This window comes from Panthera leo, chromosome E3 (assembly GCF_018350215.1).
Source record: "Panthera leo isolate Ple1 chromosome E3, P.leo_Ple1_pat1.1, whole genome shotgun sequence".
NCBI lineage: Eukaryota > Metazoa > Chordata > Mammalia > Carnivora > Felidae > Panthera > Panthera leo.
Window position 1 is genome coordinate 41,057,684 of NC_056694.1, and position 15,469 is coordinate 41,073,152.

The 15,469-nt window shown below is 52.9% G+C and overlaps 1 protein-coding gene across 4 annotated transcripts in view; it reads left to right on the forward strand.

The window, feature by feature from the left end:
- Positions 1–429: 429 nt before the first annotated feature.
- The window catches only part of AXIN1 (axin 1), a 61,883-nt gene continuing 46,843 nt past the window's right edge, over positions 430–15,469 (forward strand). For all 4 annotated transcript variants that reach the window (XM_042921351.1, XM_042921352.1, XM_042921353.1 and 1 more), the window contains exons 1-2: positions 430–470; positions 4,332–5,289. In XM_042921351.1, coding sequence (XP_042777285.1) covers positions 4,412–5,289 — 878 coding nt within the window. In that variant the 5' untranslated portion in view covers positions 430–470; positions 4,332–4,411. The remainder of the gene's footprint in view (positions 471–4,331; positions 5,290–15,469) is intronic.

The window sequence follows — 15,469 nt, forward strand, 5'->3', positions numbered from 1 at the left end:
CCGCCTCACGCGCTTGGCCCCGCCTCACGTTGTCGGCCTCGCCCCCACGCTCCCGGCCTCGCCCCCACGCTCCCGGCCCCGCCCCGCGCTCCGGCCCCGCCCCCGCACTTCCGGGCGGCGCCGGCGGGGGCGCTCCGGCCTGGGCTTCGGCGCTCTGGGCTCGGGCTCCCCGCTCGGGGAAGCGTTCGCGGCCGCCGTCGCCGCCCGCAGGACCGGCCCGAGTCGGGCCGGAGCCGCGTTCCCCGGTGCAGGCGGGTGAGAGCGGGCGGCCGGCCTCGGCGGCGCCCCCGCGGCCTGCCCCGCGCCCGCCTCCGGGCCGCCGCGCCGCCGCTGCCATGGGGGCCGCCCGGGGCCGCGCCCCCGCCCCGTCCCGCCCGCCTCGCCGCCGCTGAGCGCATGGGCCGCGCCGCGCCGCTCCGCGAGCAGGGCCGGGGCCCTGCCGTCGCCGCCGCCGCCGCCGCCGCGCGCGGGTGAGTAGTGCGGGCCGGGCGCGCGGTACTGCGGGGCGCGGGCCCGTGCGGCCGCTCATTGTAGGCCGCGTAGGCCGGGCCGGGCGGGCCCGGCGGGCCCGGCGCGGGACCCGGAAGACGGGCTCGGAGGGTGCGGGCTGGGGGCGCGTGCGGGGAGGCTTGCAGCACTGAGCAGGTTGTGCGGGCCGGGTGTGCAGACCGTGTGGTGCGCGAGGAAGGTGTGTGGGGTTCCAGGCTGTGAGGGCAGGTGTGTCAGAGGGGATGCTAGCAAGGGCCGTTGATATAGGGCTGTGTGAACCCGGAAAAGTGCGGGGTTCGGTTCTGAAAGGGCAGTCCCTTGCTCTAGGTGAGTGGAAGAGTGTAAGGAAGAACCAGGGTTGTGTGAGAGGGGGTGGGGAACGGTCTTCCTGGAGGAGGCCAGGGCGCGCAGCTGATGTGTTTGGTTGGTCGGTGTCAGCCGCGGGCCTGGAGCCTGCTTCGGGTGTGTGTGGGGTGCAGAGGAGCCGCCGTGTGCAGAGACCCTGGACGGAGGCTGGACAGTAGCACATCCCTTCCCTCTCCCCCGCAGCAGAAAGTAGGAATGAGTGAGTCTGAAACCCAAGGAGGGCACTCCCTCCGAGGCAGAGGTGCCTGAGCTGGTTCCAGGCTGTGGTTTGGCTGCTCTGAGTGGCTGTACTCTTTCAGGTTGATGCCTTGCCCCCAGAACTCTCTTTTGGGTGTGGGTCTTAGCTTCTTTCTCCACCCCACATTTTGGAATTCAGTCCCCCACGAAGCTAGAGCTGCAAGGCCAGGGCAGTGAAACTTTTAGCTGGGCACCGAGGACGTTAGAGGAAACACACACACAACCAGTTCTCCGGGGACTTTTCTCAGCTCCTCTCTAAGATAATGTAAGAAGACTCCTTGCCGTGCATCTCAGCCCCTCCCATTTGCTTGCATTTATGCTCCGTGCTTCTAAAAGAAGAATCTCACGCATACTTGGATCTACAGGCCCTGTTTTGAAGAACACACATGGCCCAACCTGACCTTCCAGGATAGCAGTGTTTGGGTTTCAGTTTTAAGAACTTCTCTTGAGGGACAGGGTTGGACAGGCATACAAAATACGATGTTTCTGTTGGATTTCCAGCAGGTGTGGGTGTTTCTTGGGTTTCTAGCCTCAGGAAAGCTAAGTGGACTTTTTTGGGCTACATCAGTCATTGAGAATTTAGGTGGTGGAGGAATGGATTACATCGTAAAACAGTGGCCCTCACCCTGTCCGAGTTTAATGATGGGCAGTTAGGAGAATGTCACAGTCACGCTCTGTTATTTTCACACTGCACGTCAGTTAAGAGTTAAAAAGCTATATTGGAGTGAAATAAGTAAGCATCTACATCTCTGTAGTATGGAGCTGGCTGCCGTGGAACCCAGGGGTTTGCCTCCGCAGTGACTACGGGAGACTTTAAGTCTGGTATCACAGTTGTAGATTACTTTTATGGAATCCTTTTATTGACGGTGGTTACAGGCTGTTGGCCGTATTCGATGCTTGTGGGCATTTGACTCTGTGAATTAATAGAGCTGCTTTATGTGTGGTATGTACGTGTGTAGACGCTGAACGCCTGGTGTGCTTCTGTGTGGGAACCCAGAGACTGCAGGAATTAGGGGGCGTTTCGATAATGCCAGTGATTCCGAGAGGTGCTCACGTCCTTTCAGGGACACCAGACGTCTTCTGTCAGTTGACAGCCAAAAATAGATGTGAATTATGAGAACTGTTTCTTCAGGACAATGGAAAATAGTTTAGAATGATTAGGGGGACTTGTTCATACATGAATTAAAATGTTAGCTTTTAACGACAACCACAGTTTTGTAATAAAGGGCTAGAATCTTGAGTTTCTTGCTGTTTTTATAGCACAATGGTTCAGCATCTATGAAGGGCTAACGTTTGGGTGTTCTGACAATTGTCGTTTGCCTTCATGTCGATGAATTAAATATTCATTGGTGCCTGTTAGTTGCAAGACCTTGTTGTGTTAGGCGCTGCAGATCTTGTGGAAAATGTTTAATCAGGTTGCTGCTAATAATGTACACAGGAGACATCAGCGTCTTCAGAGCAGGTGACGGCGACATGTAATTAACCTCCCGTTGGAACACAGGGACTCGGATCTTTGTCAAGGCTCGTGAACTAAAGAGTATCTCTCAGGGTAAGGCTCAGGCCAGGCATGGGCCCTCCTTCCTGAGAAGGCATCCTGGACAAGAGGACGTTAGATGTCCATGAGCTGGGCTGGAGCTACGACACCACGGGTGCTCATTCATGTTGAGGGGGCTCAAAGAAGGCGCCTTTGCAGTTGAAGCGGTCCGTGACAGCAGGGTGCCACAGCCCACGGGCCTTGACCTTAAGAAGCAGGCTATTCCTGCTGAGATTACAGCCTCCCTGGTAGTTTTTATAAAAAGTCATTTGCTGCAGAAATGTCATCTGGGGCACGTTATTGTGACCCATGCCCTTCTGCCTTCTAGCCATCAGCAGCCGCGGGCAGGTGCGGTGACAGCCCAGGTGTGGGGGAAGATCCCGTGTCGGCCGTGGCCCAGAGTGTGGGGTGGTGGCCAGGAAGAGCCACCCTTTGTGAGGGACCAGGTTTTAGGAGTTAATTTTTCTCCCTCTGGCTTGTTTGGTGCCCTCGGCATTTGGACTTGACACGCTTCTCCCCAACCCACTTGTAGCCAGACCACTTGGATCCCGGTAGGCCGAGTTGTGGTCACCTGTCCGGCCAGGTCGGGACGTGTAGCTCAGCTCGCGGGCTCTGTGAGCTCCTGTAGGGTACGGCAGTGGGGACGGAAGGCCGCGGACGAGTTCTGACCCAGGGTCGCCTCCTTCGCACCTGAGGCAGGCTTGCAGCAGCAGCAGCAGCGGCAGCAACAACGCCTGCAACACTCTGGTCTCTGAGGGGGTGGGTGGTTTGGTTTTGAGCTCACGGAGTGGAATCGTGAGCTGTGTGCTTCCTTAGCTAAAAGGTCTAACTGTTTGGATTTCATTTTTTTTTTCCTATGCCTTCTCTTTTCCTCAGAGTACTAAATTGCCACTTGCTATCAGAAGGACGCTTTCCTTAGAAGCAAGGTCAAGTGCAGCTTTCTGGTGGGAGCATTTTAAAGATTGTCCACACTGGTGACATGAGAAGGCCGCCCTGTGAGGGGGAGGGGGTGTCCTTGGATCACTTGGGCGAAGGCACCGAAGGTGACCCATCCTCGTTCGTATAGTTGTGTGTTGGGAATTAAGGGAACATCTGTGCGTTTGCACATGTTAGGAGGCACACGACGCGTGAAGTGATGGGGTGGGCAGAAGGCATCGTGGCTGTGGGCCTAGGGAATGTGGGGAGCAGACGTGACACCCCGCTTCTGGTGTGTGACGTGTCTACCTTTTGGTATCTGAGTGTGGCAGCAACCTGCAGTGCTGGTGGGGCCGCCCCGTCTTAACACGTGAGGAGCCAGCCCTCACCCGAGTTTACACGGCCACGAGGATTACAGGGCACGTTTCCTTCCTCCAGTCCTGTCTCCCTGGAGCTTGCAGAGCAGGACTGGTTGTGGCTGAGACGGGAGGTCCCCGGGCTGCCGGTCTCCATAACGTTCTCGGAGAACGACCCTTGACGGGAGAGGCGCTCTCCCTGTCCTGGGCATTCGTTTTTTAGATCCAGAGGCATTCCTGTAGTTGTAAGTGTTCCCAGAAATGGTTTTAACGTAGCACAAACCTTGTGACGATGATTGAAACATAAACTGAATGTCTGGCTTTGAGTTCGAGCGGGAGGGCATCATGGCGAGTCTTGTCTTGAGAAAACCTCTGTGGTCACGTTTCCGTGGACCCACCTTTCCTAATCCTTGTCCTCTTAATGGTTTCAACAGGACAGATTGATTCACTTTGGAGCTGTAAGTACTGATTATTAGGGTGCAGCGCTCATTGTACAGTGACGCAGGATCCCACAATGAGTATCCAAGAGCAGGGTTTCCCTTTGGACCTTGGAGCGAGTTTCACCGAAGATGCCCCCCGACCCCCAGTGCCTGGTGAGGAGGGTGAACTGGTGTCCACAGACCCCAGGCCCGTCAGCCACAGCTTCTGCTCCGGGAAGGGTGCCGGGGTTAAAGGTGAGACTTCAGCAGCCACCCCGAGGCGCTCGGATCTGGACCTGGGGTATGAGCCTGAGGGCAGCGCCTCCCCCACCCCGCCATACTTGAAGTGGGCTGAGTCGTTGCACTCGTTACTGGACGATCAAGATGGGATAAACCTGTTTAGGACTTTCCTGAAGCAGGAGGACTGTGCTGACCTGCTGGACTTCTGGTTCGCCTGCAGCGGCTTCAGGAAGCTGGAGCCCTGTGACTCGAATGAGGAAAAGAGGCTGAAGTTGGCCAAAGCCATTTACCGCAAATACATCCTCGATAACAACGGCATCGTATCCAGGCAAACTAAGCCAGCTACCAAGAGCTTCATAAAGGACTGCATCATGAAGCAGCTGATAGATCCTGCCATGTTTGACCAGGCCCAGACGGAGATCCAGTCCACCATGGAAGAAAACACCTACCCCTCCTTCCTCAAGTCTGATATTTATTTGGAATATACGAGGACAGGCTCGGAGAGCCCAAAGCTCTGTAGCGACCAGAGCTCTGGGTCGGGGACAGGGAAGGGCATACCTGGATACCTGCCCACTTTGAATGAAGACGAGGAATGGAAGTGTGACCAGGACCTGCACGAAGACAGCGGCAGAGACCCTGCTCCCCCCGGCAGGCTCACGCAGAAGCTGCTTCTGGAGACGGCTGCCCCGCGGGCCTCCTCAAGTAGACGGTCCAGCGAAGGCAGAGAATTCAGGTGAGTCAGGTACCAGGCGTCCGTGTCTGTGCGCACGTCCGAGACCCACCCAGAGTACCCGCAGGGGAGAGGTGTGGGTAAGGAGTGGTCTTGTCTTCCAACCCCTAGTCGGATATGCCCCTGCTGCTGTGGGTGACTTGTGGTTTGAGTCCTTACTCGTGACACCTGCACATTTGTCCTTAAATGTGTTTGACGTTTGTCAGTTGAGACTTTTATCAAGAACAGTCTAAAATATGTGGCTTTGTAAGTCATTGAGAACATGGGAAGTCTTAGAAATCGTTGCAACTCAGAAAGACGCTGAAACTTACCCTTTAGCAGTGAAATTTGTATCGTCTTGCATAGAAGTTGGATTTACGCGATAGACATAATCCTTTTGGCTTCATGGAGAGGAGTGAACATCTGAAAGCGTCAATCCTTAGAGAATTCTGGATTGTTGCATTTTGTACGGGTTTTCTGGGATTCTTCCTGGAGGTTGGGGAGGGGTGGGGGAGGACACTACCATGCAGCAGAGTATCGGAGCACTTGGGGAACGTCCCCTGGATGGAATTCTAGGGGCGGCCTTTTCCTCCTGCTGCTGTGTGGTCCGTTCCCAGCATCGTGTGAAGTGTGAAGTCGTGGGGGGAGCCTTTGCCTACAGGCTCCTCGCAACTTTGGAAGCACCAGTGGTGTTAATCGAGAAGTTGTTACAGCTTGGGAAACCTGTGTCTTCATCCTCTTTTCTTGGTGGTTCCCCCTGCGGTTACCGGAGGTTTTGGCCGTGGGTTGGAGCCTCTGGCCGATGTGAGCACATGTTGGTAGGCCACTCCTGTGTCCCGTCTTTCCCTGTAGCTGGTCCTGGGGACTTCTGCCCCTGAAACCTTCAAAGCGTGGCATCTGTGTGACCCTGTTGACCACACTGACTTAATCAGGAGTCAGAAACTTCGTGCTGTGGCTCTCCCGTGGAGTTATTCAAAACCTGGATCATTTCTTCAAGCTCACTGTGGCAGAGAAACTGGCTACTTGCTTAATAAGCACAGGATTAAACGTTTCTAAGTTTTAAATATCATTTAAGTGATGGGATTCAAGATACCCCATTTGAACTAATTTTTGTGTGACTTTTGCTCATTGTCTTTAGCTGAGTGCTGTCGATATAGCAAGCTTTTTAGGACAGAACTTAACCATGAAGTTTTTCTGAGTAAGGCTAGCAACTGACACAGTTTTTATTTTTTTTAAGTTTTTAAAAAATGTTTATTTTTGAGAGAGAGAGAGACAGAGCATGAGCGGGGGAGGGGCAGAGAGAGAGGGAGACACAGAATCCGGAGCAGCTCCAGGCTCTGAGCTGTCAGCACAGAGCCCAACGTGGGGCTCGAACTCACGAACTGTGAGGTCCTGACCTGAGCTGAAGTCGGACGCTTAACCAACTGAGCCACCCAGGTGCCCCAAAGACTTTATTATTTTAGAGCAGTTTTAGGTTATCAGCAAAAATGAGAGGAAGGTCCAGAGGTTTCCCATTACCCCCCCCCTCCCCCCACCAACACACAGCCTCCTCCGTTGTCAGCAGAGCACTACCTTTGTTACAGCTGCTGAACCTGCATCAACACGGCATCACCACCCAAAGTCTACATTAGGGTCCATTTTTGGTGTTGGACACTGTGGGTTTGGATGAATGGACGATGACCGGTTTCCACCATCGCAGCATCACACAGAGTAGTGTCACTGTCCTGCCTATTCAGCCTCTCCTCTCCCCCAGCCCCAGATGACTGCGTTTTGTCTTTTTGTAACACGGTTCTGCCTTTTCCAGAATGTCCTGTAGTTGGACCCCTACAGTGTAGGCTTTTCTCGCCGGCGTCTTTCACTTGGTAATACGCATTTGAGCTTCCGGCGTGGCTTCCCGTGGCTTCATGGAGCATTTCTTTTTCTTTTATCTACATTTATTTATTTATTTATTTATTTATTAATGTTTATTTTGAGAGAGAGAGCACGAGTGGGGGAGGGACAGAGAGAGAGAATCCCAAGCAAGCTCCACGCTGTCAGCAAAGAGGGCATCGTGGGGTTCGAACTCACAAACTACAAGATCATGACCTGAGCCAAAGGCAGACATGTAACCGAGCCACCGAGGCACCCCAGTGCTGAATACTAGTTCATCGTGGGGATCGACCACAGTTAATTTATCTGTCACCTGCTGAAGGATGTCGTGGCTGTCCCCACGCTTTGGCAATCGTGAGTAAAGCTGCAGTACATACATACCTGTGTGCAGGTTTTTGTGCGGATGGGAGTTTTCACCTCCTCTGGGTGAGCGCCATGCCAGTCAGGCTCCGTGCGGTCAGTGTGGAGCCTGACATTGGGCTCGATCTCATGAGCTGTGAGGTTATGACCTGAGCCTAAATCAAGAGTGGCACGCCTCACCGTCTGAGCCACCCAGGTGCCCTACAGGTGCCTCTCCTAAGCACTGATTGTGCCCGGACACGTGTGTCAGCAGGGCCACCATCTAGGACAAGATGACTCGGGGGTTCTCCCGAACCTAGAGCTTCACGGTTCCTTGAGTTCACCATCCTGGGGCTGCTCCACGCGTGCCCTCTGGTGTTCAGCGTCCCTGACCAGGTAAGTATTTTCCCTGTTTCCCGATAGGAGGCCTGAGTGTCTGTCCTCCCTTGGCCTTACGTGTGGGCACGTGGCTGTTTCTCATGGAGGCAACTTGAGGAAAGTTAGATGAGCGTTACCCAGGTCTCTGTCACACCCGGGAAAGCAGCGGTGCTCCCTGGCCTTCTGCTTTTATCCTGCTCGCCCGGGGCCATTTCGAGCCCCTGGGCCACGGGATCCCAGAATCCCTTGCTGTTCTCTGTGTCTCTGCGCAGACTTTCCCAGTCTTTATTGCCCACAGTTGGTGGAACTCTGAATAGGACTTTGGTTGGCTCCCACCCATCGTGTTCACTGGTGTAGAAGTGGCAGAGGGTGTGTGAATGATTTGGCATCAGGTGTAGGGCCCAGGGGCTGTGGGACAGTAGCTGGCAGGCTCAAGGTTTACTCCCCCATGAAAAGCATGCGCTGGCCCCCCAGATGCGTTGAGGGACTGTGTGGGAGGGCCTGGTTGGTCACCTGCCTCAGCCATTCAACCACCCACACTTCACAGTCACTGCTGTTTTTTTTTTTTTTCCTAATTTTTTTTTTTAACGTTTATTTATTTTTGAGACAGAGAGAGACAGAGCATGAACGGGGGAGGGGCAGAGAGAGAGGGAGACACAGAATCGGAAACAGGCTCCAGGCTCTGAGCGGTCAGCACAGAGCCCGACGCGGGGCTCGAACTCACGGACCGCGAGATCGTGACCTGAGCCGACGTCGGACGCCCAACCGACTGAGCCATCCAGGCGCCCCCGCAGTCACTGCTGGTTTTAATGACTGACGTTGGCAAGCGCTTTCTGTTTCTGTCTGCTACCCTTACCTTCTTCATCCGGTGGGAAGTTCCCCCAGGACAGGGTCCCACAAATTTTTGTGTGTCTTCCTGGTGGGCCAGCCCAGTAGGGTGCTTCTGGTCAGGGCTGGTCATCATGGTCATGGCCAGAGAGTGGACCGTGGATGCCGTTTATAGCAGGAGCGGCTCCACATTTAAAGGGCAGACAGCTGGTCCTTTCTAGGGCCCCTTCATATTTTGACTAAGGAACTGTCTGTCCTGATGGTTGGCTCGTTGACTGTATTTAAAAGGTCAAGAGAAAAATGTAAAAAGAGGAAATGCCCCAAATGTATATAATTTCCACGGAATGCAGAAAAGCAAGATTGGTTTTGGATTTCTGATTGGAGTTCAAGTGGAGCGGGGTGTGGTTCAGGCTGTGGCTCTGGGGACGGCGGCCTGGCTGTGGAGGGTACAGTCTGGGGACGGTGGCCTGGCTGCAGAGGGTACAGTGTGTGCATTTGTCTGGTTAATAGTGAGCCTGTTCGGTTTGACCACCAGCAAATTCTCTTCGCCATTGAATTTTTAGACCATCTCTTATGGAGTGTAGCGAGTGTCTGGCTCTCCCTAAAGCCCTCCCCCTGCTGCTTCTTCTGCAGTGCTGGTAGTTCCTTTCAGTAGGGGCATGAAGCTTAGGGAGAGACCGGGGCCCGTTGGCATTCCCTTGTCATCTTCTAGTTGTGTGACCCGTTCAACTAGATGAATTCTTCTAACTGAACAGATGATCCCAGAGGAGGTGACTGGAGACGTTTTCGGACAGCCCTTGGTGTGCGGCTGTGGGTTCCTGGGTCGGGAGTTTGCACGTCGTCTCACTCACCTTGCCAGCTGGACGGGGAGAACGTGAAGCTTGGTGGTTTAGCTCAATGACTCCTCACTTGGTGACTTCTCCACTAGACGGTGTCTTGGGAGGTCAGTCTCCTGCTTTGTGACGGAGGGAAAGTTGCTGTACCTCTCTGTGCTCATGTGTGAGATGGGGAGGGTGAGGTGATACCTGCCGAGTGAGGTTGTCACGGGGTCCCGTGCGATCGCGCCTGGGGGTGCGGCCTATGCCTGCCCCGTTCCCCTCCGTCATCTGAATTTCGCCAACAGTGCTAGATGTTGGTGGGATTCGTATCTGGATTACAGTGGTTTCAAGGATAGGAATGCCATGTCCAGATTTTAATAATGGATTCCCTTCACGGGGCGCCTGGGTGGCTCAGTCGGTTGAGTATCCGACTTCGGCTCAGGTCATGATCTCGCGGTTCGTGGGTTCGAGCCCTGCTTCGGGCTGTGTGCTGACAGCTCGGAGCCTGAAGCCTGCTTCATATTCTGTGTCTCCTTCTCTCTCTGCCCCCTCCCCTGCTAGTGCTCTGCCTCTCTCTCTCAAAAATAAAATAAACATTGAAAAAAAATTAAAGAAAAAATTCCCTTCAGGGGAGGCACAGTACCTCCCCGCCCCAAACCTGTCCCTCTCGTAACCATTCCAACCTGCAGAAGTGGTACCGGCATCTACCAGGCCAACCAAGCACTCTGATCCCTGCTTTGTTCACCTGTGTATCCAGTACAGCGTCCAGTCCTGGTTCCCCACCAAGTGTGTGTTGAATCCCTCTGCTTCCTGCTTTCTGCGTGCTGGCTCCCACCACCTCTTCCTGGGCCACCACAGAACCTTCCGTCTGGGCCTCTGTCTCTTCTCCCCACAGCACCAAAGCAGTCCCTCCTAAGTGCCAGTGTGACCGCGTCTTCCCTTTCTCCAGTGCCGTCGGGACTTCCCACGGCACCTGACCTGACCCCAAGCTCCTGTGATACGCGTGTGCCCGTGCTGGACCCCGTCACAGAGGCACGATCATGCTGTATGCATTTCCTCTACCTGTCAGTGGTGTACATGGCCATTAAAATTTTTAAGCGAGTTAAGGAGAGTCAAAGTGTTTTTCGGTCCGCTAAAGTCATGTAAAACTCCATGGTCTTTGACAGGTTTCAACAGAGTCTGGGAAAGTATCTGCAGATAGCCATCAGACTGGAGAATTCTGGAATAGAGAGGCCCCTTTGCTTGGGCCTTTGCGTCAGTGGGCTTATCACAGGGAAGTGCTTGCAGAGAGCCCATGAGCAATGTTGTTGGCCAGACCCTTTGCACGGACGGCGCTGCCCGTGGCTCCGACGTGCCGCTGTTTCAGGACGATTTCGGGAGAGCGTGGGGCTGGTGTGCTTGGCTTGGGTGCACTTCTTGGAACTGAGCCATACGTATAGGTCAGCCGCCTGCTCTGACCAGCGCATTCCCGTGTTTGTGCCCTGGTGTCACAGAGATTTGAATTTGGCCGTAGTCACCAGCCCTCTTAATCTGTTTTAGAGTCCCGGCTGCATTACGTCAGTTTACCCCGCAGCTACTGGAAGGAGACTTGGGTGAGTAGTGGTAGGTAGCTCAGTAGGAAAGAAGGGCAGTCGAAGTCTGCGGCCTGCTTGAGGCCGCATACCTGTGTGTGGGGAAGGAAGTCGGTGTTGCTGTGTTTTCCCTCTGTGTCACATCGGTACAGATGGTCGGTTCTGTGAGCCACTCAGGGCCCTCTTAGAGCCCGTTAATTCCAAAATTCCAAGAAGCGTTGATCTGAAGAAACGACTCAGTGTATCTCTTCAGTCCCTTCCCGGGACCCGGGCTGGTTGCCTGACTTTGTTAAAATGAACCACTTCGGCGTCTTCGGAGAGCTCACGGGAGAGGCCGTGCACAGGGCCTGCTGCACCCCTGTGGGCAGCCCCCCATCGCTGGGTGTGTTCCAGTGCTGGCCCTCGAGCCTTCTCTGTGAGCCAGGGAAATTTCTGGTAGCAGCTGGGGTTGGCTCTTCCAGTTCCAGGGGACAGAGGCGGTTAGGTGGTCTGGTGGGCGCCATCGGTCCATTCCCGAGCCCTCAGCTCCTCCAGCTTGGTGCACTTTGAGTTATTTAAATGCTTTTTGGTTTCGTTTGTTTGTTTGTTTCTGGCATTGACCCTCTCTGGATCTTAACTAACGCATCTTCGGTGTAGGGCCAGTGTCTTCTCTTGAACCAACATTTTAAAGTAACCGTAACGGGTGCCCTGCTGGCTCGGTCGGAGCGTGTGACTCTTGATCTCAGGGTCGTGAATTCAAGCCCCACGCTGAGTGTAGAGCCTACTTAAAAAAAAAAAAAAAGCCATAAAGAATGTTGCTGGCAGCATTACTCGTGACGGCTAACAGAGTAACTTGAATGTCCAGTAGCCCGGGTGGTCGCACAGGGATTGTGTCTGTACAGCTGGAGAACGTAGGCTTTTGGCTTCACTGCATTTTCCAAGTTTCTTCAAAACATATTTATAGAAATCAGGTGTATAGAAACAGGTTGCATGGAGGCCTGAATTATCTGCTTTCAAAAGTCTATATTTTCTTTAAGAAGGATGCATGAAATGTTTCCTTTTAATATGATCTTAGATTTATTTATTTATTTATATTATTTTTTTAATGTCATTAAAATTTTTTTTTAACGTTTATTTATTTTTGAGAATGAGAGAGAGCGAGCGAGCGAGTGAACACGCGCGAGTGGGAGAGAGCCAGAGAGAGAGGGAGACACGGAGTCCGATGCAGGGCTTGAACTCATGAACCGTGAAATCGTGACCTGAACTGAAGTCGGACACTCAACCGACTGAGCCACCCAGGTGCCCCCTTAAAAAAACCTTCAAAAAGACCCCCCAAAACCCTTAGCAGTCCCATGTCCTTCCTCCCCTCCTCTCCAGGACGGCCACTTCCGTCTGTGTCTGAGCCTCCTGTGTGTCCGCTCTGCCACCACAACAAAACTCCGTGCACTTGGGGCTTAGATGGCAGACATTTATTTCTCAGTGTGGGGGGCTGGAGGTGCCACATCAAGGCCCCAGCAGGGCCGCTGTCTCACCGTTTCACCCTGCGGGTGGTGAGGGAGCAGGCCCCCTCCCCCCCCGCTGTGTCCGAGTAAGGGGTGCTAAGTCCTGTCATCAGGGCTCTTACGACCTTGTGTAGCCTTCACCACTTCCGTAGAGGCACCCCCTCTAAATTCAGAAATGCCGGGGGCCGGGACCCCAACATAGGGTTTGGGGTGATGTAGGCTTTCAGGCCCTCACAGCCGCGTTGAGTCCTGTGTCCCTACTGCTGTCTGTAGGCCACCTGCTATTAGACCATCTCTGTTGGGGTTCTGGCTCCCTGCCACCCACCCTATTTGTTGGTACACCCTAGGTTTGGCTTCCATCCATATTTGTGTATTCATTGCTGAGCTGGGCCAAGCTTTTTCTTTCTTTCTTTAAAAAAAAAATCTTTAATTTTTAAAATGTTTATTTCTTAGGGAGAGAGAGAGAGCGGGCGAGCGCATGCACGCGGGGGAGGGGCAGAGAGAGAGGGAGACACAGAATCCGAAGCAGGCTCCAGGCACTGAGCCATTAGCACAATGCCCGATGTGGGGCTCGAACCCACGAATCGTGAGATCATCACGAAGTGATCCCACTGAAGTGAAGTGAAGCCACTGAAGTCAGAGGCTTAACTGACTGAGCCACCCAGGTGCCCCTAAATGTTTTTTTTTGTTAAGAAGTATCACTTTTTTGTGTTTTTTGAATTATAAGAGCTGTGTTTTTCCCTTCGATTAGTTATTTGACTTTGTGATGTGCATTTTCCCTTACTCTGTATCAGCTTAAGAAATGCCTTGCGTATATATGTCTCTGCATTATAAAACCTGTCAGACAAACTGTTTTTCTCCAAGAGACATGTCTCCTAAAACCCTCCCTCTTCCCACTTCCCTTCAGGTGGTTCTTCATTCACTGCTGTGTAGACTGCTGTGACTGCTGTGTGACTGCCATGTGGTGCCGTGTGACTGGGGCGTGGTACCCTGTGACTGCTGTGAGTGGGGGAGAGGTCGAATGGGCTTAGAATTCCAGTTGGGGCGGTGGTGTCTCCTTCAGAAATTAAAGGGTTTGCGCCTCGTCTTCTTTCTTAGGGCCTTGTGCTAGGGAAGCCTGAGTCCATTCTATTCATAACCCTTGGTCGTGGGTCCCCTCTCTGTGAGCATTTCTGGGTGCCCTGTCAGCAGCGCTGTCTCATCGCACTGTGCCTGCTCTGTGGTTTTTGTTTCATTGTGCTGAACAAACTAGTCCTTCAATTCTGGGAATTTGTTAAATGTTACTTTTTTGATAATTTCCTATTTTCCATGTTCACGGTTTCTTCGTTTCAGGGTTCCTATTATTTAGATGTTGGACCATCTGGAACGAGCCTTTAAATTCTAAATCTTTCTCCTATTTTCCATTTCTTTTTGTTGTGTTTTCTGATCTATTAAATTTTTCTGCCCTTGTTTTTTGAATGCACACTCTGAAAAAAACAAAAACAAAAAATTTGTCTTTGTTGTTGTTGTGTTCATGGGTCAACATTTGTTAAAAATCTTTCTGGAGATGTCAGTTATAACTTCTTAACTATTGTTTTGCCCAGCTTTCTGGGTAAGGTAGTCTCTGTGTCCTCTGAGTTCCTTTCTTATGGGTTTGCTGTGGTTCCTGTCTTCCTTGCTGGAAGTTCTACCCAAGTGGTGATCCTTGGCTGTTCCTTCGTGTTTCACAGTGAGGCACTACAGATGCTGGTTGAAAGCTGTGTGCAAGGCGGCCTTTTGGAGCAGTGTGCTCAGAGTGTTCACGCCACCTGTGGACTTTGTTTGTTGTGGTCTTTTCTCTGGGTGATTTGCTTCTCCTTGACAGGGATGCTTCATGTCTCCTTTTTGTGGGGGCTGTCTGTTGGATTCTGGCGCTAAGTAGGTACAGGAGTTTGGGGTTTCCCAGGTGAGAATACAGACTTTCGCCTAGTCTCTCAGTTTTCGGTCCTGAGCCCCCTAATGTCTTCCCTGTACCTGATTTCCCCTTTTGCCTTTTGCAAAGGCCTTTTGCCTTCATTTTTTTTTAACATTTATTTATTTATTTATTTATTAAAAAAAAAATTTTTTTTTAACGTCTATTCATTTTTGAGACAGAGAGAGACAGAGCATGAACAGGGGAGGGGCAGAGAGAGAGGGAGACACAGAATCTGAAGCAGGCTCCAGGCTCTGAGCTGTCAGCACAGAGCCCGACGCGGGGCTCGAACCCACGGACCGCGAGATTGTGACCCGAGCCGAAGTCGGCCGCCCAACCGACTGAGCCACCCAGGCGCCCCACATTTATTTATTTTTGAGACAGAGACAGAGCCTGAACAGGGGAGGGTCAGAGAAAGGGAGACACAGAATCTGAAACAGGCTCCAGGCTCTGAGCTGTCAGCACAGAGCCCGACGCGGGGCTCGAACTCACAGACCGCGAGATCGTGACCCGAGCCGAAGTCGGCCGCTCAACCGACTGAGCCACCCAGGCGCCCCTCGTCTTCATTTTTACAGACACTGTTTGTCCAGCGTCCTCCAGGAGTGTGTGACGGAGGGCTGTGTCTTCATGCTGGAGGGGTGCGAGGACCGGGCCCTGCAGGTCTAACTAGCCCTTCACTGATGCTCAACAACCTGTATTTAGCGTCATGCCCTCCACCCAGCCCTCGGTAGGGAGGTGCGGTTGGTTATTGCCGAGAAGTCCTGCACGTGTGTGGGGGAAGCCTGCTCCTTGTTTCTGTAGAGCTGGGCCTTATTTGCACAGGTAAGAGAACTCTGAGAAGAAATCCGTGAAGGATATGTGAACCTGCTGTTTGGGGGAGGTCTGATGTAATTACCTTGAAATATGTAATTTGGAGGCGGCAGCATCGTGAAAGGATTCTTTCTTTTTTAATACAAATTCATTCAGGACACCTTTAATAATCTGAGATCA